Here is a 25834-nt window from a genome sequence, read left to right on the forward strand (position 1 = left end):
AAAACATTTTGCTCTGTAATTTAGCCTCTTAGAATATGTTATTGTTCTATTTTAGTAGGTTAAAACCCCCAAAACCAAAACTGAGATACTATTCCTTAATGTGAAAGAGTCTCAGTGTACATAGTAGATAAAATCTAATGTACTAGACAGAGCAGAAGTGTATCCAGGGGAAGAGGGCACCTTTCCCTGGCCTGGAAAGGTGGGAAGGCACTTATGTGGGTGTTTAACACCCCTGTTTTGCCCCAGGACAGTATTCTTGGTCAACGAACTATGGTTATTTCACTGGCTGCATGTCTCTTTCTAATAAACCATTTATGACAGGCTTACATCCAGCGAACCAATTATAGTTATCAACTTAGAATGTGAATGAGAGGTATGGCAATGGCATACCATAGGGATAAAGATAGGGAGGGGATACCATGGAGGCCTAGATCGGGCTGGAGGGGACAATGTGAGGGTCGCAGAGACAGGGAATTACCATTGAGCAGTGCAACAGGTGAGGGCACTGCAGTTGAATCAGTCTAGAACAGTACTAGTGAGGATGTGGAACAACGCTTAAACCAATTCAGAATGGCTAGTGTGGGTGCACTGAATAGCTTGTGCTTTAATTGGTTTGATACAAGTAGTTGAAGCCCAAACAATTCAAGTATCTGGTGTAGACAAAGCCTTAGAGGTGGTCCCTTCAGGTGAAGATTGAGTCACAGGTGAACGGAAAGATCAGGAGAGGAGTAGAGAAAATGAAAGACCACAAAATAAGTCTCCATGAACCTGATCCAGCCTATAAAAATGAAGACAGCAATTTTGAAATTTCCCCTTAAATGAGTGGGTCATCTGAGGATTGGGGGGATGTAGTTAGCAATGATGGGTGGGAAAGGGTGAGGGGTAGGTGAGTAACTGCAACCAGTTCATAAGGTTACACGTGATCTTTGGACATGTGAAAAGGTGGACAAGGCATCTATATTTGAGTGACATTGCAGAGCTGGGGCTTGGGAGCCAGTATGAAAGAGTTATGATAATAAAGGGGAAAGAGGACACAGGGTTGAATAAAAAGCATAACAGATTTTGACCCAAGGCATTTTTGAATATGGACAACGTTGCAGAGATAATGATGAGGAAATTTATAAACACAGGTAGTGTAGGAAGAGAGCTATAAGTAAAAGATGCATTAAAGGTCACATATAGTGGAGGCGAATGGAAGTCTGAGGCCACTTCTACAGTTAAAAATTAGAACAACCTACATCACTCATGGCTGTGAAAAATTTCATGCCATGAGTAGTTAGGTGAATTGAATAGTTAGGTCAACCTAACTCTTGGTGTAGATGCAGCTATGTCAACGGAAGATTGTCTCTTGGAGAGATGGATTTATTACATCAAGGAGAAAAACCCCTTCAGTTGATGTAGGAAGCATCTGCACTATGGTGCTGCAGCTGTGACACTATAGTGTAGACACTACAAGAGGAGGAAGATGGAAGGGATAGAGCTGTGTGTTGAGGATGCTCCCCTGGTATAAAAGAAGCACTTCTGTTTTTTGAGACATTGAGATGGAGAAACTGAGACAAACCCTCCTGTTTCCTTGGTCCAGACACAGAAGGTGAAGAAGGAGGAGTCATTAAGGAAATAGAAAGACATGTAGAGATGAGTTTCATCAGCATGGAATGGTGGTGAAGATTGAGGGTAGCACGCAGTAAGATAGAATGAAAGAGAGGGTTGAGAAATTATGGACCTTGTAGAATGCCATAGGGGAGGGCTCTTGATGTAGAGGGAGGCCAATTTTGTTGCTTCATGACATATGTTGATTTGGCTGGTGCAATTTTGTTGCTTCACAACATACGTTGATTAATGATTCGATTAATATATCTATCCTTTTAGAGTCAGTCTTCTACTGTACTTTTTCTTTCAGTGCCCTGGAAGATGATTTCTTTAACAGGTTTATTTCTTTGTCATGTATCCATCTGAAATGAGTTCTCTGTGTTTCTATAGATGTTGTGGTTTGGGGCCAGGAAGAATGCACTCCATTTACAAGTCTATTCCTTTAAGAGATATTCATTAAAAGTCCTCCCCTGTGTTAACAAAAGGCATAGGAATCCAAATTGTGATGATAAGCCCTTTGTGTCTTAAGTGCACTCATTTTCTGACTATTAGGTTGCTGTCTTTTATCAGTCAGTTCATTTCTGGAAGTACATGATGGATTACTATTTGCCATTTTGCTCAAAACAGCAGCAGCTTCAACTTTATCAGCAAGAAATCCCAAAACACAGCTGTCCTTAGGTAATGCAGAAATAATGCTATCTCAGTATAGACCTTGACAGGCAAATCCTATCTCTTGATTTTGCTCTCTAGAACAATAAAAACAGCAACAGAAAGAATACTGCTTAAGTAAGGTATTTACTATCAGTGGTTGGCTTATTTTGGACACTTATTTCTTTTGTGCTTCGGGAGGAGTAGGGTGGCTGTCATCACCTATTTAAATGCGCTAATTTACTTAACACTAGAAAAGCAGTGGGGGGTGGAGGCTCAGGATGCGTATATAAAGGAATGTCTTCCAGAAAGAGATGTTTTAACAGTTAATGAGGATCTTGCTTAGCAACAGCATAACAAGGTCACTACAGTTCACGTTTCCCCCCTGAAGTCCCCTTAACCTTTTAGAACCACAACAGAAATGCTCAGGTAGAAGATAATGACATTCTGGTCTATTTAACAATAATGTAGGTGATTTGGTTATCATCTTAGCAAATGTGCAACAGTCAAATATAGAAAATTAGTGCTAAATACTTTTCTGACCCACTCTCTACTACTGTCAATGGGCCAAATCCTGCAGACTATAGGAAAGTGCCAGGCCCCAGCTGGAAGTGGTTCATAGAATCATAGACTATCAGGGTTGGAAGGGACCTCTGGAGGTCATCTAGTCCAACCCCCTGCTCAAAGCAGGACCAAATATTTGCTGGGGGGAGAGGGTTCCCCATCAGGGAGAGTCTGCACAGGGGGACTATTCTCCCACTGCCTGGAATGAAGCAGTTCTTCACAGTGCTCTTTGTTACTGCCCAGTGGCTTTTGGGCAGAGTGGCCCACGGAACCAACCAAAACTCCCCACTGAAAGGGGATCACAGGGACTGTGTCCACCTCTGCAGCCGTGGCAGTAGAGCACCTCCGCTGGTGCTCCATGTCCTGAGAGGAAGGAGAAAATTCTGCCCCTCACCCAACCCTCATATGAAACCCATTGAGTCAGGTTTGTGCAGGGATCAGGATTTGCCCTACGTGTTTGGTTGGTCATAGATTAAATGTACAAGGTAAAAGTCACTTTGGCAATTTGGCAGAGATGAAGTGCACTCCAGGCGGTGGGGGGGGGGGAAGCATAAATGCCAGAGGTGGGTTTCTTTATTTTTATTTCAAGCACTAATTTAATAAACAACTCTAGAAGAGATTCAGGTTTTATAAACTGACATTTTACTTTAGGTGTCGCAAAACAATGGGTTACAAAAAATCTCAATGAACGATAATTACTCAATTTTATGGCTCTCTGAAGTATATAATGTTTTTCATTTAACTCTCCTACCATTCCTGAAAAATCAGCGAGACACAACACTGAATCATACTCAACTTTCCAGCACAGCAACCCAACAACAGCCAATCCAGGAGGTGAATTTTATCATGATTGCAGGCACTCATGCACTTCAGCTCCATCCCCTGCTTAACCTATTTGTTAGAGAGACAAGGCAGGTGAGATAATATCTTTTACTGGACCAACTTCTGTCTCTCTCACCACCTTATCTCTCTAATATCCTGGGATTGACATGGCTACAACAACACTGCATATTACCTATCTGTTGCCCTCTTGTGAACAAGTAGGGGGATGAAATGTACAAGAAGCCAGCTTCTTGCTTGTACTCATGTACCCACAAACGTCAAGATGGTGCATTTAATTCTAGACTACCAGCTTCAATACTAGCAATACGTATTGTCACTGTATTGGTCAACAGAGCAATAACACAGATATTACTTTATAATTAGTCCTCACAGTATAGGCAAGAAAATATTACTATCCATCTTTTACAGATAAGGAAACTGAGGCAGACAAATTAATTGACTTGTCAAAATCCCTCCAGAGATCAGTCTCAAATCCAACATTTGAACACAGGCCAGCCTAATTCCCAGTCCTGAGTTCAGACCACGATCACACATCTCTGCTCAGCTGCCATTCACCTATGATTTCAGACTACAGTGTTTTACTGAGAGAGATAATATCAACAGAAATGGTCTCCTATGGCAAGATTCATATTATTTTTAAGTGAGATTTTGTTTGTTTGTTTATTCTTTTAGAAAAGATTTTGAAAATGTTTTTATACCTTTTAAAATATGACATTCCTAATGAACATGCATCACTTTTAATGTAATTGTAAAACAGGAACATAATGAATTGTGGAAAGATGTACACGCTTTACCTTCAGGGACCTTTGTTCATATCTACTTTTTAAAATACGAAATGTCATAAAAACTCAAAAGGATGCTGTTTGCATGCCAGGCTCTTGGATATTTGGTCTCACTGGTGTGATTTTGCTTTGAGATATTTTTATTAAGGCATGAAAGAGAATATTGTACATGTGCATTCAGAAGATCAAATGAATGTTTACTCACCACTTCTCCTCCTCTACTTGAACACCTATCGATTGGAACTTACTGGTTGCTTTATTTTCACCTGGTTTGGTGGATTCTTCAGCGTCATCAACCTGAAGAAATAACCAGATATAAATAGAAGGTATTTTTAAGAAAGATAGTAAGGCAGCTGAATCACTTTAACTATTATTGTCTTAATTACCAAGGACATACACACATGGCTGGTACCATAACTACATTCATCTACTCAGATAGTTTGTGTGCCAAATGGTATGCACATTTATAATGTTATTCAGATAACAGTATTTTGTGCTAATTTTTTTTATGAAGTCAATGATGGACTCTCAAAATGCAGATGAAGTTTATCCAGTGTATTACAGATGCTGGTTATTCTACAACACACTTTAATTAACATGAATGTGAAGTGATGTTAAAATTAAATTTTTAAAGGAATTTGTTTTATTTAAATGTTAGGGTTCTGGAACTGACTATTATAGATACAAGATTTAAAAGACAATTAAGGTTACTTACTTGTAACCCAAGTTCTTTGAGATGACGCTGCACCAGTCAGTGCATTACCCAGAAATGGGAATATGCAGAGCACTCAAAGAACTATCAACTGCTCTTTATTGATGGTGTTAGTTTGTTGCTCTCCATATTCATGCATGCAGACATTCAGTGACTTCATATGACTTTTCTAGTTTAGCTAGGCTTACTTTACAAAGTAAATTGAAGTTAAAATTCAATCACAGGAGATTTTCCATTGACCCAGCAGGATTGTAAACTCTTATGGGATTGGGCAGCGAACATCTTTCTCTGTGTGTCTTCTCATGTTGAGAAGAATCTTCCTCTGGAATTAGTGCCACTGTAATTAGTGGGATTACTCACGATGTAAAGGACTGCTCAATGTGCACAAATATATGTAATAGAAATTCTACTGTCTACACCAGGACTGCTGACATTTCATAGCTCTGCTTCAAAGGTCTGGTTAACAACAGCAAGAAAAATAACAACAAAATTAAAGAGACCTGCCACAAAAATGTTTCCTTCTTTCTGACAATGGTTGAATTTCCCTCTAAAGTTACTATTATTTGAGATTTGGGTGAGTAGTAGACCTGGATCAGTGAAAGGTTTAAGGTGCAGTATCTCGCAAAACGTTTAAGGGAGCATCTCAACACTGTTGCTTGAGACAGACAAATTCACTGGACACTGTTATGGTTTACAAGTAACTAACATTCCCGCGGTATTTTCAATATGCCTTTCACACTTTGGATAAGGAATATAATTACTTGCAATCAGTATAGGTCAACATTTTAGGGGAAAATTTCAAAGGCACAAACAACAACTGCCAGTTGTGCCTTTGAAAATTTCCCCTTAATGGCTACTGCAACACAGTGTTAAGTTCAAACGGATTTTACTTACAGCAACAGTTATTTTAAGAATGGATTGAGAGACCCCTAGACAGTCTTTTTAGATTAAGGGTTACAATACTGTTGTCAATTCAGGTTTCCTCCAATGTGATCCACACAGATTTTTTTTTTTTATTCCAAGAATTTTACTTCTAGCTTTGTAATTTTTTCCCCTGTAGGATGTTTTGTCAGCAGTAAAGTTGTTCACTGAAATGAGGGACACAGGGCTAGATTGTGCCATTGCTTTATGTGATGTTATTGACATAATCTGGGACTTTATAGATCATTGTTGCAACCAAGGTCCTGTAGTGGCACCAAATCTTCTATAAAGGGGGTCAAATAAGGTGTCTAAGACAAGGTTATGGTTTGCTGGTTATGATTATGCTATCTATATGTATGTATTATTTTTGTAGTTAAAGTTATAAATATTGGCTCTATACTGTCTGTATTTCAAATTTATGCTATGCTTCTGGGTAACACCCCAGACAAGTTGGTGTCAGCTGAGCCTAGCGTTCTTGATGGCCCATTAAGGACCATCAGCTATACAACTGACCCATTGAGAGAAGGCAGATACGCCTTGTGACTCAGCAAAGTATGCAGGGACTTGCCCATGTGACTCCAACCTACATTTTGCTGTAATTTTCCACAGTAAGAACAAAGAGGTGTCCTTACACCTGGAAAAGACTATAAAAGGCTGATGCCTCATCTTGTCGTCTTGTCTTCATCTCCATCTTGTCTTCAATCCTGCTTCATACCTCTGGAGGAACTTTGCTACACTGAAGCTTTGAACCAAGGACTGAAAGACCCATCCCAGCTGTGGATGTACTCCAGAGACTTGATTTGAACCTGCAGTTTATTCTATCACTGCTGCAAGCCTGAACCAAAAACTTTGCCATTACTGTATGTAATTGATTCCATTTAACCAACTCTTGCTCTCATCTATATCTTTTTCCTTTTATAAATAAACCTTTAGATTTTAAATTCTAAAGGATTGGCAACAGCGTGAGTTGTGGGTAAGATCTGGTTTGTATATTGACCTGGGTCTGGGGATTGGTCCTTTGGGATCAAGAAAACCTTTTTTCTTTTACTGGGGTATTGGTTTTCATAACCATTTGTCCCCATAACAAGTGGCACCGGTGGTGATACTGGGAAACTGAAGTGTCTAAGGGAATTGCTTTTGTGACTTGTGGTTAGCCAGTGGGGCAAGACCAAAGTCTGCTCTGTTTGGCTGGTTTGGTTTGCCTTAAAAGTGGAAAAACCCCAGCCTTGGGCTGTAACTGCCCTGCTTGAAGCAATTTGTCCTAAATTGGCACTCTCAGTTGGGTCCCGCCAGAACCAGCATCGTTACACCTTATATGACTGATTAGGAAAGTAAGAAGAATTAAGGGCTCCCCAGCTTGCTCAGCCTATCTGGATCTTGGTTTCAAGTCTAGTGCTGAGCACAGGCCCAGATATCTGGATACTTCCTCCTGCAAGCAAGTGGGTAGGGAGGAACTAAGGGTACAAGGAAAGCAATAAGCTGCATCCTTTCAAGGGCTGCAGAAATTTAAGGCTAGTCTACACCTCCAGGGTAAATTGATCTAACCTACGCAACTTCAGTTATGTGAATAATGTAACCGAAGTCAACGTAGTTAGATCCACTTACCACGGTGGCTACACTGCGCTGTGTCGATGGGAGAAGATCTCCTGTCGACTTCCCTTATGCTTCTTGGGGAGGTGGAGTACACAAATGGATGGGAGAGTGCTCTCCCATCGATTTAGCGTGTCTCCACCAGACCCGCTAAATTGACACTCACTGCATCCATTGCAGCTGTGCTGCTCTACCGGTAAGTGTAGACATGTCCTTACTCTCCACACCCCTGAGCGTACGGACCTGGTGGGCTAGAACCTAGGTGTCCAGGGTTCCAGGTGACTGACACTTCCATGCCACCACCTGGCAGCCACAGCACAGCCAAGATCACTGCACTGTAAATCCTGGGAGACGAGGCACCACAGGATGTGCCAGCCATGGAAAACCTGAATGGCAGCACCCCCTGTGATGCTGATTGGTTCAGGCGCTACTATTTAAGCATGGAGGGAGTCCCAGGAAGCTGTGTGTGCAACAAGGCCAATCCCTGACCTGCTGCTGGTACAGACCCTGCTTTGTTCTTGCTTCACTGCCGTCTTCTTTTTGTCCCTCTTTCCTCGCCTTGTTCCAGATCTGTCCCAGCTTTGCTCCTGCCTTAAACCCAGCTCTGCTCTTGCCTTCCTTCACTCCAGGTAATCTGGTTCCAATTCCTGGTTCTGACTCGGGTTTGAATTCGGTCTCTGAGTCTGGTTCCAATCCTTGATTCTGTTTCCCAGTCCCTGACTCCTGCTTTGACCGCTAGCCTGACTGCCCATAACCCAGTTTGTAATAGATTGCACAGACTGCCTCTGATCAGACGATGCCCCAGTAGTAAGATGGAAGGGATGGGCCTCCTGCTGCCTAGCACACCACACAGGGCACCAGATCCACAGAAGCAGGTCGTCTGTCTCCAGACTGAGGTTCATGCTCTGTGGGCTCAGGTGATGCAACTTTTGGCAGAAAACCAAGCCCCCTGCGAATTAGTGAGCTGCTTGCAAGAGAAGAATGTTACACTCCAGGCATGAATGGTGGCTCAACCACTCAAACAGGGGCCTGGCGTGCCTTGACTCAAACGCCTGGATGGAAACCGCCAAAAATTCAAGGGATTCCTTAACTGGTGCCATCTACTTTTTATGCGTCATCCCCACCAAGCAGGCCAAGATCGGACTAGTAATCAGTTTGTTGACTGGTGAGGCACTGGACTGGGTCTCTCCCTGTTCAAGTGAAATAGTCCAACATTTGGGTTGACTGGAACACCTTCCTTTGGGCTTTTTCTGTGATTTTTGGTGATCTCCCATCACAGGTGGCCAACTGAAGACACCCTGATAAGGCTCCGACAAGGACAGGGGCCGGCTGCCTCGTATGCTGAACACTTTTGACAGTTTACAGTGGACGCCAAGTGGAACGAGGTGGTCCAGCTGCACCAATTTTGATTAGGACTCAGCAAGGAGGTTAAGGACAAGCTAGCCCACATGCCAACTCCTGCAAACCTGGATGCCTTTATCAACCTGATGCTATCCTTCCCTGTTGACAATCGATTGCGCAAGTTGAGAGAAGAAAAGAGGGGAGTTATGCCATCACCTTGACCATGTCCTGAGACAGTATCCCTGGGCTCGACTCCCTGGACCCACGCAGGTTGGCCTTGACACACTGGCACTTAACCACCAAGGAAAAGGAATGACATTGGTGCAACAACCTATGTGTATGCTCTGGCTTGCCACAGTAGAAACATGCTTTGTACCCATTGCAGATGCCCGCCAGGAGATAATTGGGAAATGAATGTGCCCAGGCCCTGTCGGGGACCAGGCATGGGTACAAATGTGAAACTATACTTTGGAATGATCCCCCAGTTCCTGATGGGACCCCATCCAGGCTCACTTGGGTCCTTGCTGCATCTTCAAGTGCAGATCCAGCTACGCATTCCAGGCAAGGTCATGTGGATCCCACCACAGTCTGTGTTCATCGATAGTGATGCAACTGACAACCGTGTGGATCGAAGACTCTCCAGGCCCTGAGAATCCCCATCCAGCAGAAGCCTAGACCAGATTTCATGGAAACTACAGCTGGAACCTTCTTATCCTTGGGGCCGATGACTCAGGAGACTGTGCCCTGCACGCTGTAATCAAGGGCCACTGAGAGGTGATACAGTTCAATGCGATTTGTTCCCCACACTTCCTCACTAATCCTTGGGGGGTCACCTGGTTGGCATGGCACAAGCCCCACAGTCTCTGTCAGGAACAGAAATTCAGCATATTTTCTGAGCATTGCCAACAGATCTGCCTATGCATCGGCAGCAATGAATTATTGGATCTGGGAGACCATCCCAGGCAGCATCAATCCCTCCCTTCAACGAATCCCAGATTGCGGCAGCTGGCAAGTGGGGACCACCCCAGCTTCGGCCTCACACATTCCTGATAAATACCAATATTATGATGACATTTTTCAAAAAAGAAATGTAGACACACTACCTCTGTATTGGGATTATAACTGCCCCATTGACCAGAAGCCCAGGGTGAAGGTCCGTTATGACTGAATTTATGCAACGTGTTGATTACTGTGTGTTGAACCAAAACCGATATTCCCAGATAATCTCAGATCTATTGGATCATGAGCAACCTGTGTGGATTATTCACCACACTCGACCTAGTGCATATCCAGATGGGTACAAGTGGAAGACCACCTTCTGGACTCGTTATGGCACTTTGAATACTTGGTAGTGCCATTCAGAATAACTAATGCATCTGCAACCTTTGAACACTTTGTTAATAATGACAGGTTTCAGAGTAGCAGCCGTGTTACTCTGCATCCACAAAAAGAAAAGGAGTACTTGTGGCACCTTAGAGACTAACAAATTTATTTGAGCGTACATCCTCTCCCCAGAAGGCTTTAGAATGGACCCCCCAGACTGATCAAGAATCAGGACCAAGAGACAACATTTCATGCAGGACAGAATAATTTATATTGATGGTTGCATATACGTTCTGCAGTTGGAGGTCCTGTAACTGTATCACAATAACCCCCCTAGCAGGCCATTTTGGGTGCCTCAAAACCCATTGTCCAGCCTCCTGCTTATTTTGGTGGCCCTGAATGTGGGCTGACATTGGAGCTTATATTCACTCTTGCGACCTGTGTACCCATACTAAGGTACCACCTACTAAGCTGCTTGGCACCCCTGTGACACCAGAAACCCCATCCAGGCTCTGGGCCGCTGTCACCATGGACGTCATTGTAGAACCCCCTGAATCCAACAGCTACATGGCAGTATCAATGGACCAAGATGGCACATTTTGTCCCCTGTGACCACTTGCCCTCAGCCAAGATGACCGCTCAGTTCCTAGAAATGCATATCATTCGTCTCCATGGGTTTCCTGATTGCATCAAATCAGATCAAGGACCACAGTTCATCTTGCGCTGAAGGTGCAAGGCCTTCCGGTTACTAAATGTCCACTCCTTTGTGTATCATCTCCAGATGACTGGCCAGACAGAGAAGGTGAATCAAGTATAAAGCTTATGCTCAAATAAATTGGTTAGTCTCTAAGGTGCCACAAGTACTCCTTTTCTTTTTGCGAATACAGACTAACACGGCTGTTACTCTGAAACCTAGCAATATCTATGATGTTTAGTTAACTATCACCAAGAGGACTGGTCCACCTCCTGCCTCTATGATGAATTTGCATACAACACCGACCATGCCTTCACTGGGCAAAGCCCCTTTTTTTGCAATTACAGGTGTGATGGATTGACAATATCCTGTAAAATCCTGAACTTTATAGAATTAAGTTAAACTTTAGTGAATGAAGTTAAAACTTACTGAACTAGGGTTAATATCTTTGGAGTTCACTGTATTACAAATGCAAATGTTTATGTACTATTGTAAGATTGTATGGAACTTCTTTAGAACGAAAACAAGATTAATGCAATTTCTGGAAGTTCAAAGGTCGTTTTGGAACAATATGGGTGAATATGGGATTTTCCTTAGGAAATACCTTGAGATGAAAGGAATGCAAATTCTCTCCCTGTAGAGCGAAACTTTTGCTAAGATATGGCCTGGGGAGAGAGACCCTTTGTAAACTAACTGCTTCTGGAAACTCCAGTTCAAAGACCCCTGAACTGTACAAAAAAGGAAACTGAACATGTTATGAGTGTGCCTGTTCTGAGCTGAAGTTATGATGAACTTTTAACCACAAGAAATTCCCTAGGGTGGGGTATTAAAAGAGTGCACTTGCCAGAGACCATGTGAGAGTTGGAATGGTCTCTGGTAAGTTTATTAGAATGGGTTTAGGTCCTTCTATTTTTTTAATATGTTTTCTCTGTAAAGCTTTGTACCTTAAGAATAAAGTAGGCTTGCCTAGAAAGAGCTGTGGGGTAACTTACAGCTGTAGCAGCTGCACTGTTATTCATCTCTCAAGAGAAAGCACACAGGTATCCTTGGGCAACCTGTCTTTGAGGGGAATTATACAGTGAAGACAAGGTAACTATCTAGCCTGGATATATCTGGGTCAGAAGAGAGACACTGTCTCTATCCAAGAGAGGCAACAGATGGGGATCTGAAAGCCAAGAGTGGGTACTCTTGCTGAACCCCTGAGAGGACATACAGATGCAGTTTCCCTAAACTGTGCCAGTGGTTTCCACCTCCAATTCTACCCCGTGCTACTGACAGCCTCCCTGAAGCTGGAAGGGGCAGACTTGGTTCGGCAGATTCACCACTGTCAGAAAGATGTAAAGGGCCTTGAGGATGCTAAGGAGGCCTAAAATGGCACACAAACCACCAAAGACAGGAAGCACCAACCTTTCCAGTAGGCCAAAAGGTTTGGCTATCTTTCAAAAATCTCTACACAAACAGGCCATCTCACAAACTAGACCATCAATTCCTCAGACCGTATCAAATTTGTCAGAAAATCAATCCTGTTACTTACAAGCTCCACTTACCTAGGTCTCTCAACCTGCACCCTGTCTTTCATATTTCCCTCCTAAAGCCATATATTGAAAACCCATTCCCCAACCAGACGCAGCCACGGTCCTGCCAGTTCTGGTTCAAGACCATGAAGAATGTGAATTCCATGCCATATTGGATTCCAGATTGAAATTAGGCAGGCTGCGGTACCTCATAGAATGGGACAGCTATGGTCCCAAAGAACAGTCCTGGGAGCTTGCTACACCCCTGAACAGGTTTTGAGAATTTTCACAGGAAACACCCAGATAAGCCTGGCCTAGCATCAATGACCCAGGGGACCCGAAGCGGGAATGATGTAAAGATCTGGTGAGCTAAAGCCTGAGTGTGCAGGGCTCTGGGTGATGCTTCCATGCTGCTACCCGGCAGCCATGGCAGAGCCATGAGCAATATGCTGTAAACCCTGGGAGATGAGGCACCACAGCAAGTACTGCCCATGGCGGACCCAATTGGCAGCAACCCCTATGGCTGCTGATCGGTCCATATGCACTATTTGAGCATGGAGGGAGTTCCAGGAAGCTGTTTGTACAACAAGGCAAACCCCAGGCCTGCTGCTAAGATAGACCCTGCCTTATTCTTGCCTGCTTCCACATCTTGTTCCTAGTCCCTGTTTCCTCTCTTTATTCCAGCCCTGTCCCAGCCTTTCTCCTGTGTCGGCTCCAGCTCTGCTCCTGCCTTCCCTGACTCCAAGTACCCCAGTTCTGACTCTTAGCTCTGACTCAGGTTTGACGCATGGCTTGGGCATTTGGCCTCTGACTCTATTTCTGACTCTAGTTTGATCCTTTGTTCTGGCATCTGTTCTGGTTCTGACCCTTGGTTCCGTTTCCTAGGCCCTGACTCCAGCTCTGACCTCTAGGACTGATTGCTTACACCCTGGTTCCTCACAGTGAGCACCCCAATATAGATGCAGCTAGGGGAGGTGGTTTACCTACATCAAGGCAACTTGGGTGAGTGTTCTGCAGAAAAGGACCTAGGGGTTACAGTGGACGAGAAGCTGGATATGAGTCAACAGTGTGCCCTTGTTGCCAAGAAGGTCAATGGCATTTTGGGATGTATAAGTAGGGGCATTGCCAGCAGATTGAGGGACGTGATCGTTCCCCTCTATTCGACACTGGTGAGGCCTCATCTGGAGTACTGTGTCCAGTTTTGGACCCCATACTACAAGAAGGATGTGGAAAAATTGGAAAGAGTCCAGTGGAGGGCAACAAAAATGATTAGGGGACTGGAACACATGAGTTATGAGGAGAGGCTGAGGGAACTGGGGATCTTTAGTCTACGGAAGAAAAGAATGAGGGGGGATTTGATAGCTGCTTTCAACTATCTGAAAGGGGGTTCCAAAGAGGATGGCTCTAGACTGTTCTCAGTGTTAGCAGATGACAGAACAAGGAGTAATGGTCTCAAGTTGCAGTGGGGGAGGTTTAGGTTGGATATTAGGAAAACCTTTTTCACTAGGAGGGTGGTGAAACACTGGAATGCGTTACCTAGGGAGGTGGTGGAATCCCCTTCCTTAGAAGTTTTTAAGGTCAGGCTTGACAAAGCCCTGGCTGGGGTGATTTAATTGGGGATTGGTCCTGCTTTGAGCAGGGGGTTGGACTAGATAACCTCCTGAGGTCCCTTCCAACCCTGATATTCTATGATTGATTGATTCATGAAATGGTAGAGTTCATGATTCTAAGGAATGGTCGGAGGGAGAACAGCACAATAAAGACAATGGATTTCAGGAAGGCAGACTTTGGCAGACTTTAGCAAACTCAGGGAGTTGGTAGGTAAAATCCCATGGGAAGCAAGTCTAACAGGAAAAACAATTGAAGACAGTTGGCAGTTTTTCAAAGAGACATTATTAAGGGCATTAGGAGCAAACTATCCCACTCTGTAGAAAAGATAGGAAGTATGGCAAGAGACCACCCTGGAGATCTTCAATGATCTAAAACTCAAAAAAGAGTCCGACAAAAAATGGAAACTGTCAAATTAAAAAGGATGAATATAAACAAATAACACAAGTATGTAGGGACAAAATTAGAAAAGCCAAGGCACAAAACGAGATCAACCTAGCTAGGGACATAAAAGGAAACAAGAAAACATTCTACGAACACATTAGAAGCAAGAGGAAGACCAAGGACAGAGTAAGCCCATTACTCAATGAGGGGGGAAAGACAATAACAGAAAATGTGGAAATGGCAGAGGTGCTTAAAGACTTCTTTGTTTCAGTTTTCACCAAGAAGTGAATGTCAATGAAAATGAGGTAGAATCAGAGTCTAAAATAGGGAAAGAACAAGTCAAAAATTACTTAGACAAGTTAAAGATCTTCAAATCACAAGGGCCTGATGAAATGCATCCTAGAATACTCAAGGAGGTGACTGAGGAGATATCTGAGCCATTAGCAATTATCTTTGAAAAGTCATGGAAGACATTCCAGAAGACTGGAAAAGGGCAAATATAGTGCCCATCCATAAAAAGGGAAATAAGGACAACCCGGGAAATTACAGACCAATCAGCTTAACATCTGTACCCAGAAAGATAATGGAGCAAATAATTAAGAAATCAATTTGCAAACACCTAGAAGATAATAAGGTGATAAATAACAGTCGGCATGGATTTGTCAAGAACAAATCGTGTCAAACCAACTTGATAGCTTTCTTTGACAGGGTAACAAGCCTTGTGGATAGGGGGGAAGTGGTAGATGTGGTATATCTTGACTTTTGTAAGGCTTTTGATACTGTCTCGCATGACCTTCTCATAAACAAACTAGGGAAATACAACCTAGATGGAGCTACTATAATGTAGGTGCATAACTGGTTGGAAAATTGTTCCCAAAGAGTAGTTATCAGTGGTTCACAGTCATGTTGGAAGGGCATAACGAGTGAGGTCCCGCAGGGATTGGTTCTGGGTCTGGTTCTTTTCAATATCTTCGTCAATGATTTAGATAATGGCATAGAGAATATACTTATAAAGTTTGAGGATGATACCAAGCTGGGAGGGGTTGCAAGTGCTTTGGAGGATCGGATTAAAATTCAAGATGACCTGGACAAACTGGAGAAGTTGTCTGAAGTACGTAGGATGAAATTCAATAAGGACAAATGCCAAGTACTCCACTTAGGAAGGAGCAATCAGTTGCACACATGCAAAATAGGAAATGACTGCCTTGGAAGGAGTACAGCAGAAAGGGATCTGAGGGTCATAGTGGATCACAAGCTAAATCTGAGTCAACAGTGTAACACTGTTGCAAAAAAAGCAAACATCTGTCTGGGATGTATTATCAGGAGTATTGTAAGCAAGACACAAGATGTAATTCTTTCGCTCTACTCCGCGCTGATTAGGCCTCAACTGGAGTATTGTTCCAGTTCTGGGTGCCACATTTCAGGAAAGATGTGGACAAATTGGAGAAAGTCCAGGGAAGAGCAACAAAAATGATTAAAGGTCTAGAAAACATGACCTATGAGGAAAGATTGAAAAAATTGGGTTTGTTTAGTCTGGAGAGGAGAAGACTGAGGGGGGACATGATAACAGTCTTCAAGTACATAAAAGGTTGTTACAAGGAGGAAGGATAAAAATTGTTCTTCTTAACCTCTGAGGATAGGACAAGAAGCAATGGGCTTAAATTGCAGCAAGGGAGTTTAGGTTGGACATTAGGAAAAACTTCCTGTCAGAGTGGTTAAGCACTGGAATAAATTGCCTAGGGAGGTGGTGGAATCTCCATCATTGGGGATTTTTAAGAGCAAGTTGGACAAACACCTGTCAGGGATGGTCTAGATAATATTTAGTCCTGCCTTGAGTGCAGGTGACTGGAGTAGATGTCCTCTCGAGGTCCTTTCCAGTTCTGTGATTCTATGATTTCTATGATCAACAGAAAAACCTTTTCTGTCACTGTAGGAAGCGTATACACTATGGCACTACAGTGGCATAGCTTCAATGCTGAACGTGTGCCACTGTACCACCAGAAGTGTAGACATGGTTTCAGTCACAATTCAATCCAGGGACTGCTTCCAATTCCACACCACATGCAGCCTAAAGTCTCAGCCTAGCCCATAGTAATTAGATAAACCTAATAAGACCAACATAGTGGAAATCTGTGAGAGACCATTCACGTGCAAACTTCATCTTTGGGAAAAGACTAACCACTTTTTCCTGGGGGAGGAGGGTTGGTCAGTTTGAGGACACTCCCCTATTTGCTTGAGATTCATTTTCCCTGCAAAAACCAAAGCTGAGTCTTAGTTGACTCCAACCCAGACTATGTTGTTCTAACAGCATGAATGAGCAAGTAGATAGTAAGTAATTATGAGTATGTCATACTTCTACAGTAATTATTTAAGGGATGCATGAGAGAGATTAATAAAAAAAGTTAGATCAAATCTAAAATGGAAATACATAGTTTATTTACATTTCCCTTTTCCCTAAGCCTCAGCTGAGTGTGGTTGGATTAGTTTTCTTGTTTCATTTCAGTAGAGGTAATGAAGTTTAATTTATTTTAAACAAGGGCTAATCAGAGGGATCTTATCCTGTGCTCTTGTGGCTGAGATAACAGCTAAGTAGAACAATGCTGCCTCATTCAAATGACTAACAGTTGTTTCCAAATGCATGAATAAGCAGTGACAATTCAGCTAAGCTGCCTGAAAATATTTTTCTGGTGATAGTGTAGTGTAAATCATTGTTTTACAGATTCTCTTTCAATGATTTCATTGACCCCTGATGTGATATGATTCATCAGTTTGTGCATGTGTGCAGTTTAGCAGAGCTGAATAATAAGTAGCAAAAAGACTCAAGAAATCCTTACATTTGATATATTTAAGATTAATTAGGAAAACATCACCAGCAACACTGAGAATAATTAAACACTACTGAAATCTCTACAGTCACCTGACAGAAATGGGTAACTAACCAAAAAGGGATTCAAAAGAGAAAAAAATGGACCATTCCATAAGTAATGTAGAAACCCACACCAACAAAAACAGACACTTATCTGCTACTCAAAAACCTATACTTTACCTGTATTCCAATGGATAAACATCTGTTTTTCTTGAAGTGATCCTTCTTTCTGTCTTCTACAGCAACAGTGGCAATGGTGGTGGTTGTGGTGACAGTTGCAGTATTGTTGCCTATATGTTGACTTGCAGGGCCATGGATCTGTGCATTAGCAGCCTCAATCGCAGCAGTTAAGGCCTTCATACTGTCCAAGCTTTCTGTAGAGTTACTAAGTCCAGACTGACTGATGATATCTCCCCTTTGTCCCTGCCCATCCATGTATGCATCTTGGGCAGACTCTGTGCTGCTCTGGGCTGTGATAGAAATAAAAGGTTTTGTGGTGGTTCTTGGTGGAACAGGAGGAGGTGTCTTCTTATACGTGGTAATGCAGGATGACACTGGAAAGAGGAAGAAAGACTCTGACTTACATTTCAGTTTTCACATTTGAGTAGGAAAAGAATGGATTCCAACCATGCAAAGGTCAATCTGTATGGGTGGGGTGAAGGTGAGGAAGGTCCTGTACGTCAACAAGCTGCAGTAGGCTCCAGTTAGAGAGCTGCATGACCCTACTTAATAGTTTTACTCATTCAGATGTGAATCACATGATTATCAATACAGGGGATGGTAAAGACAGACATCTCGTCCCTCCTCTGCCAGTTTATTATTTCCTTCACTGGATTTTTCTATTAATTTGTGTCAGTCCAGTTTTTAAATGAGTCAAGCAATAGGGCTTCCCCCCAAATGTCATGGTTTTTAAACAAGATTAACAGAGATTGGCCTCCAGACACTCACTCTGGCTAACCTGTATCATATGCAATGTTTTACTGCAGCCAGGTTTTGTCTCTCTCTAGGTATTTTTACGGTACTTATCACAGTGGTATCAGTATACAAGGTTAGACCCATGTTTAGGCAGAATTTTTAAACACAGGTCTTTGGACAGTGAAGACGGGAGCTGCAGCTACTGCATTTGAGGCCTCGTCTGCATTTAAGATTTAGATCAGCACAGCTACTGTTTCTCAGGGAGGTGGTGTTTTTACAGTGATGGAAAAACTCTTTCCATCGCTGTAGGCTGCAACCACTGTATGGGGTTATGTCAGCATAAATACGGGGCCATAGCAATGCCAGTACAGTCCCCGTAGTATAGACTTGGCCTAAGAAAATCAAAGAGCATCTAAGTTAAAGTCTGTTATCACTAATTATATGTAAACCTATGTCTATGCATCTGAATACAATAGATGTTCTCATTCTTTGCCGTGGGTCCTCAGGTCTCTTTGAAATATTTATTAAACATGAAAAATCACTGTAAAAGCCACTTAAAAAAAACCAAACATATTGCCAACCATTATCACAGATTTCTCCTGTGCTAATGACGGCCCCAATTTTGCAAAGGTTTATGCACTCTTTAATTTTACACACTGTGAGTAGTTCTATCAGTGTTTGCTGTACTGGGGCCTATAAAAAAAGACCATCGTTCATTGGGATTGTGGTGCCCTGCTTGTCAGAAGGTCAGACCACTTTTATTCAGGTGCCTGAATATGAATTTGGAAGCCTAACTTTAGGTTCCCCCAGGTTTGAGAATTTTGGCCTGTGCATACGAAATTAAAGAAATAAATAAAAATCTATCCTCAAAGGCCATTTGGCTGCTCTGTGTTAGTGAAATCCTGGAATGCTCTAAAATGAGAAAAAAGATTATTAGGAACCAAAACCCAGTGAAGCCATATTTTATTTTAAAGAAAATAAATACAGGCACTAATCTGTGCATAGTTCAGATGCAAACATGTTCGTACACATTATTATTAACAACAATCCCAAGACAAGAAATGACTTATCAGAGCCTCTTAACTGGCAGATATCTGTGCCACCCACATAAAAGGTAACTGCACTACAGCTGTTCTGCTGCTGGTTTGAACTATATGCTTGTTGAGCCAGAAGCCATTATGGCATTAATTTGGCTAACCCAGATCCACACAACTGATATCTTTTTGATGGCTGTCTGAATGCATTTTCTTTGCTGTGGAGTAAAAGGCATCACCAGGTCATGAAATCACATATGGATTTTTTTTTATTTTATTTTTTAAAGAATTCCAGTATTTCTGGTAATATGTCTGCAAATATAAAATTCTCCATCAGTGGATTCATCAAGCATGTGAAACAAGGATGGAAAAAGAAAAGCTCACTGTAGTAGTTAGGGTTTTGAAAGTGTAATAAAGCAAACTGTGATTGGGGCTGGTCTTCACTACAGGGAGTTCAACGCTGCTGCAGTCGATGAAGCAGGGATCGATCAAGTGGAGCTAGTGAAGACCCGCTAAATCAATGGCAGAACGCTCTCTGGTCAACGCCATCCAGCTCTCCGAGAAGAGTAAGGGAAGTTGACCAGAGAGCGTCTCCCGTCGAAGCAGCGCAGTGAAGACACTGGGATAAGTCAACCTAAGCTACGTCGACTCCAGCTGGAGTGGAGCTTATTCACATAGCTGGAGTAACGTAACTTAGGTCGACTGACCCCCGTAGTCAAGACAAGCCCTGATTTGTGATGTATCCACCAGAAACTACAAATTCTTTGTGGGATGGAGGTAGTGTGGGGGGAATGGATAAAAACAAGCTCCTAATATTTTAAAAACGGTGCAGTTAGTAGTTTTCTATGTGAACTAAGGTCTGGTTTAAACAGCCCTTGAAAGGACAAGTTGGTGGTGCTAAAGAAAAGGTGGTAATTTCCGAACAGGACTGAATATTATATAACTCTTGACCAGTTCTGGAGCAGCCAAAAGCAGCACCGCATTTGTGATGCAAAATCTACTGATGTTCAGGAGAGTTAACAGCTGTTGATGAAGCACATGCAGATGGACTTAAAAAGAATAATAGAGAATGTGGTTTGTGTGCTGATGAAACACATCTGCACCAGAAGTGACTGAGCTGCTTAATGGCCAGGAGAATGTCCTTGGAGTGTTAGGTTTCAGAGTAGCAGCCGTGTTAGTCTGTATTCGCAAAAAGAAAAGGAGGACTTGTGGCACCTTAGAGACTAACAAATTTATTTGAGTTCACGAAAGCTTATGCTCAAATAAATTTGTTAGTCTCTAAGGTGCCACAAGTACTCCTGTTCTTTTTTCTTGAAGTATTAGTGGCAGTACTTTGGATGATCCCCCCTGGAGGCACAGCAATTTGCACTTCCCTGTATCAGAGGGAGTGAATTTGGCCCATTAAATAATTAATTCTCATAATACCCCAGCAAGGTACATGTAATTTTCCCTATTTAACAGATGGAGAAACCATGAAAAACCTTGAGGAGAGGTCTCAAATGGGGTAAGATCCTCCAAAATAGAAGGGAAGCACTAATAACACAAGCTGCCTCATCACTGGTCACCTCACCCTAAAAAAAGAAGCCAATAAACAATATCTACTATATGGTGGTATCTACCAGCAGTCTGGCACTTCCTGAGAGCACGTAAGCATCTGGTTTAGAAGTATTTTATTCCACTGCTCAATGCATCCCATGGGGAAAACAGTTCACACTGTGAGGAAACATGCCTGCATCTAGTTAAACACAGCACTGTTCTCGAGAGGAGCAAAGAATCAAGAAGTCATATGCTGAAATTGTAAAAAGAAACAGAAGAAGAAAAAGACAAAGTTGTTTTAACAAGTCAATACATAGCCTTATTTTCCTGGAGTCACATGGCACATACTGAGCAAATCCAGGCAGAGTGCAAGTCATAAAAAAGCCCCAGGCACTTCATTACTGGAAATGATGTAAGCTGCTGCCACTCCTTTGCTGAAACTACAACAAAACAATGCAAAACCTGCAATCTGTAGCAGCTGCTCTCTAAATGTCAGAGCTGACTGAGCCCTTCAAAAGTCTGCAACATAACAAGCAAATGGACTTTGTTCCTCATTGTTCTTCCCAATCACTTTCAAGAACCTGGCAACTTGTGATATGGCAACCAGTAGGGTCTAAAAAGGCATTTGGCTTTTATGTTTGCTACCACATTTGAATATTAAAAAGGTGTTTAAAAATACTAAAAAACCTGGCACTCTGCCTAGCCCAATTGGGACTGAGTGGTCAGTCAGTGTGGGAGAGCATCACGTTGATCTCCTGGCTATGCCAGGAGCTGTGTCAGTGGGGGCCAAAGAGAATCCCACCCTGCTCTTCTCTGCCAGAAAAGACCACTAGGAAGGTGGGCTTTGAGGGAGAAGGTTGCACCTGGTGGATGAGTGACAAAGACAGGAAATCCTTCACCCAAACCCAGAACATTACTATGGTTTTCTAGATACAAAGCTGTCATATTATCGTATAAGGCCTAGAGTCTGCAAAAGAGTCTATTCTTTCCTTCCGGGGCATACGTAGGACCTGATCCAACCAGTGAAGTCACTGCAAAGATTCCTACCGACTTCAGTGAGGTTTGGATCAGGCCCATCATTCCCATTTGTATTAATGGACTAACGAAAAATGTCCTAATCATTATTTTTGCTCTTTTCCTATTTTTGTGGCATGACTACTTGTGATATTTTGATCCCAAATACCTGGTGGGACAGAATTTTTTCCAAGGTGGAAAAAAAGTGAGAGTGTTTCTTTTACTAGCTAATGTTTCCGAAGTACTAACTCACAGGACAGGAATTTGCAACAAGGAGTGTCAACCGCCCTGCCCAGAAGGAAGTCCAATGGTTTAAAAAAAACCCCAGGCTTGCTTAATATCAAGACTTGAATTCAAACTTTTCATTGTAAGAGCACTTCTGTTGTTTAAACAAGCTCACTAGGGAGATGAATGCTAGGGAACAAACACGAGCATGCAATCACAGGCTTGTTGTATAAACCAGTGATGGGTGCTTTACTAAACCCGCAGGCAGACAGATCGAGCTGTGCAATGGGATCAGTTTCACACAGTATTTTGGACAGTGCAAATGAGAAGACATGTAAGCCATGCAATTCCCTGTCTAATCTGACAATTTCACATAAGCATGGTTAGCAAAAGGAAGAATAAGTGAATGCAGATTTAAAGTTAAGTAACTAATAGTCACTGTCTCATGGCGGGGAGGAGGGGGGGGGAGCAATTAAGTCCACAATTTACAGGGTGCAGTAAAAGGGTTAATCAGTACTTATATAACACAAATTATTAAACTATAAGGTAAACATAGTTACTTGGCCACATAACCTATAGATAGTGGCCACTTTTCTCATTTAGCTATTGTTAAATATCTGTACTGTATTACGTAGTGCCCATATATCCCACCCAGATGCTGTACAGCACGTGGGTAGACAGGGACCCATTGGTAAAGATCTTACAAACTAAGAAACCAGCCTGAGAGTTGTAATTCAGATTCGAAAACTCCCCAAATTCCAAGGTGTTTGGGCTTAGGGTTTTGATTTGGCCTGTTACAGAGATAGGACCCAGACACGAAATGTGGATTACAACTAAGATGTCAACCTCCTTCCCTCCTATCCACACTCTACCCTGTTCCATCTGAGTGTGGGGGAGTGCCAGGAACTGGAATTTTGGTTTGGGCACATATTTTATATACTTTTGTTAGTACACATTCAATGTTTATGCTTTCTTAATAAAAAAAACTTCCTTATTTCTGAATGGCAGACGGCTGCTGAGGCAGCAAAGCTTTATAATTAAAAAGGAAACTGAAATAAAGCCTTCCATAAGACGTTCTAAATTGACTGTGAGCGTATCAGTGTCAGTTATGGGTATCATCCCAAATGAGAGCCAGTAAAGCCATCATGTATTCTGGATATGCTTACATGTCACACAGAGCAGCAATTTCTAGCCCTGCAGTGAAGCAAGAAATGAGACCAGAAACTTGTCACAACTATAGGGCTGAATAAGGCTACCCTGCAACTCAAACTGTACTGAGCAGAAAAGATGAAAATATTTCCCTGGCATGTTTTTTTCTTTTCCCCCCTTAGCTGTTTGAAGCTGCTGTGATGTTCAGAAATGTAATCACTGTCCCTGCAGAGATAAATTAGTGTGCGGAGTGCAGGTGAGGCCACGAAAGGAGTCTATGTGCAATTTATTACATGGATATTGCTACCATCTAATAATTACATATAAGGAATTATATGCACACGTCATTCACTTGTAACTGAAATTTAGCCCCCTTGTGCTGAAACAGAGCAGAAGGTTAACAGTACACAGCAGACATTACACAACAGCTGTTGGGGAAGTAAAGAAACCCATACACAATTGAAACTGTAGGGGGAGTTTTATGTAGACTGAATGTAATTATCTAAATTACGACTCGGCTAGAACAGAGTATAACACCTTACTCATGAAAAAAATGCAATGTAATCTTTAAGGGTTTCAAGTAGTTACGACTTTGATTTTCTCTTATCTGAAGGACATAGATAAAATAGATCTGTATACTGTGCATGGTCAAATCCAGAATTCATCTCAGTGAATGAAAATGAGCGCATTTGCGTTAACATACTGTCTAGTGAAGTAACAAAGCAAATGAATGGCACTCGCCTCTGCTTTGACCTGTGCCAGCCAGTAATTGTCTAAGGAATATTAAACTATTTAGAGAGAGAGAGAGAGAGAGAGTTTCTACTTTACACAAGGACTCTATGGATAACATCAAATCAGCCAGTAACCTACATACATCAATGGACAACTGAATGGGAATTCACTCAGGCTGATGACTTCTCATTAACCTTTGGCTGCTGGTAAACCACCTGGGAAAAAAGAAGTTGAGAACAGCAGAATCACAGAACCACTATAAAACAATAATGTGGCACTCTTCCAGACAGATTCTCTCGAAAGGAAACTGGTTTAAAACCACTGTGGCAGGTTATACACAATAAAAAACAAACCTCTATGCTCAGTGAAATCAGGGTGTGTTGGGAAGGGAAGAAAAAACAGAAGACTGTTATTTCTGTTAGTTGACATAAGGTATGAAATCATTACACAAGGCTGCAACAGGGGGTTGTGTGTGTGGAATCCATCATTACTGTCCTGTTTAGTCAGTCTGTAAATTATTTACCCTCTCTTTTCAACTTTACAGTGTTAAACTGAGCTAATCAGGGAAACGCCGTTTGAGCTATAGCTTAGTCCAGTGAGCTTTCTTAATTCTTTCTGAACTTAAATTCCTCCTCAAACCCCATTGATTTATTTGAAGAAGACAAGAGCAATATATGAAATATTAGATGAAAAAGAGTCCTTGAAAAGTACATTATGCTACAGAACTTAAACGTGGTCACAAACATTGCAGTAAGAAATTGAAAAACTTTTTTGAATACCATAAATTTGTTCGATAAAAAAAGCTTTTAGAGTGAAGAGAAGAAACTATATTAAAAATGGGAGTTAATAACACTGCAGTTGATGAATGTAATAACCTGCTTTTTAAAGAGATCAGGTCCTTTTCCTATACATCTTCTAGGAGCTGCATGTCTCCAGCAAAACCCTTTATTGGACACTGGTATTTTTTTGTGTTATGTTTTACTACAATGCACATAAACACGAAAGAGTTCCCAGCACTTTCTATCAGGTAATATTGTCAATAAATTGAAATGGGCTAAATTTTCAAAGTATGCACAAACAGGTATTTGAGTGTCAAAAACCTGCATATGCATACACCACGGGCCCACTTTCAGAATAACTCAGCTTTGGATAAGATTACCAGTTTTTGTACTGCTTTGCCACTTTCTGGTGAAAAGCTTTAATGACCCTTTTCCCCCTCACTTGGGACCAACGTTCCCTGTAAGCTGTGCATCTACACAGCAGGCTTGTAACTGCTATGCATGTCACATGGTAGGAACATGGACAGCACCTGGGTCTCCCTCTCTGGGCCAGGTCCTCAACCTGCTGAAACTGTTGTGGCTCCTTAGGCACTGGGGGCTGGGAAGTAGGATGGACCCGATGCTCACCAGCAGCAGGGATAAGGAACGGGAGGGGAGACAGGGACTCTTCGAGGGGAAATTAGCCATAGTTGACACTAGGACTCTTTTTGTTGGTGGGGGTGGCCAGCAGCTGGTTTTTCTGCATCCTGGAGGTGGCAACCCTGGGGCTGGACTTTTTTTCAAGTGCTCAGCACCCACAATTAGGGCCAGATTTTCAAAACTGCTCAGCACCCAAACTGGTTTTGAAAATCTGGTCGCTTATGTTGACGCCTAAATAAGAGCTGAGCTCTTTTGAAAACTGGGCCCTGATGGTGACCTAGCACGTTGAGCGCTACACTTTTATGAAAATCTGGCCGTGTGTGTCACAATGGGAGATATTTGGGTGCTGAGCATTTGACATTAAATCTTATTTAGATGCCTAAATGGGAGCAGAACCCTGTCAAAAATCTGACCCCAACTGTGGTGGCTGA

The 25834-nt window shown here is 42.3% G+C and overlaps 1 protein-coding gene and 1 long non-coding RNA gene across 5 annotated transcripts in view; one reads left to right on the plus strand and one right to left on the minus strand.

Moving 5' to 3' along the window:
• Positions 1–25834, minus strand: part of DLGAP1 (DLG associated protein 1) — a 620850-nt gene that overhangs the window by 24863 nt on the left and 570153 nt on the right. For all 4 annotated transcript variants that reach the window (XM_074944555.1, XM_074944554.1, XM_074944556.1 and 1 more), the window contains 2 exons: positions 17561–17934; positions 4633–4724 (listed from right to left, as the gene is read on the minus strand). In XM_074944555.1, the coding sequence (XP_074800656.1) occupies positions 4633–4724; positions 17561–17934 (466 nt within the window). The remainder of the gene's footprint in view (positions 1–4632; positions 4725–17560; positions 17935–25834) is intronic.
• The window catches only part of LOC141982469 (uncharacterized), a 64528-nt gene that overhangs the window by 12298 nt on the left and 26396 nt on the right, over positions 1–25834 (plus strand). The window lies entirely within an intron of this gene.

The sequence above is a fragment of the Natator depressus genome, chromosome 2 (assembly GCF_965152275.1).
Source record: "Natator depressus isolate rNatDep1 chromosome 2, rNatDep2.hap1, whole genome shotgun sequence".
Taxonomy (NCBI): domain Eukaryota; kingdom Metazoa; phylum Chordata; order Testudines; family Cheloniidae; genus Natator; species Natator depressus.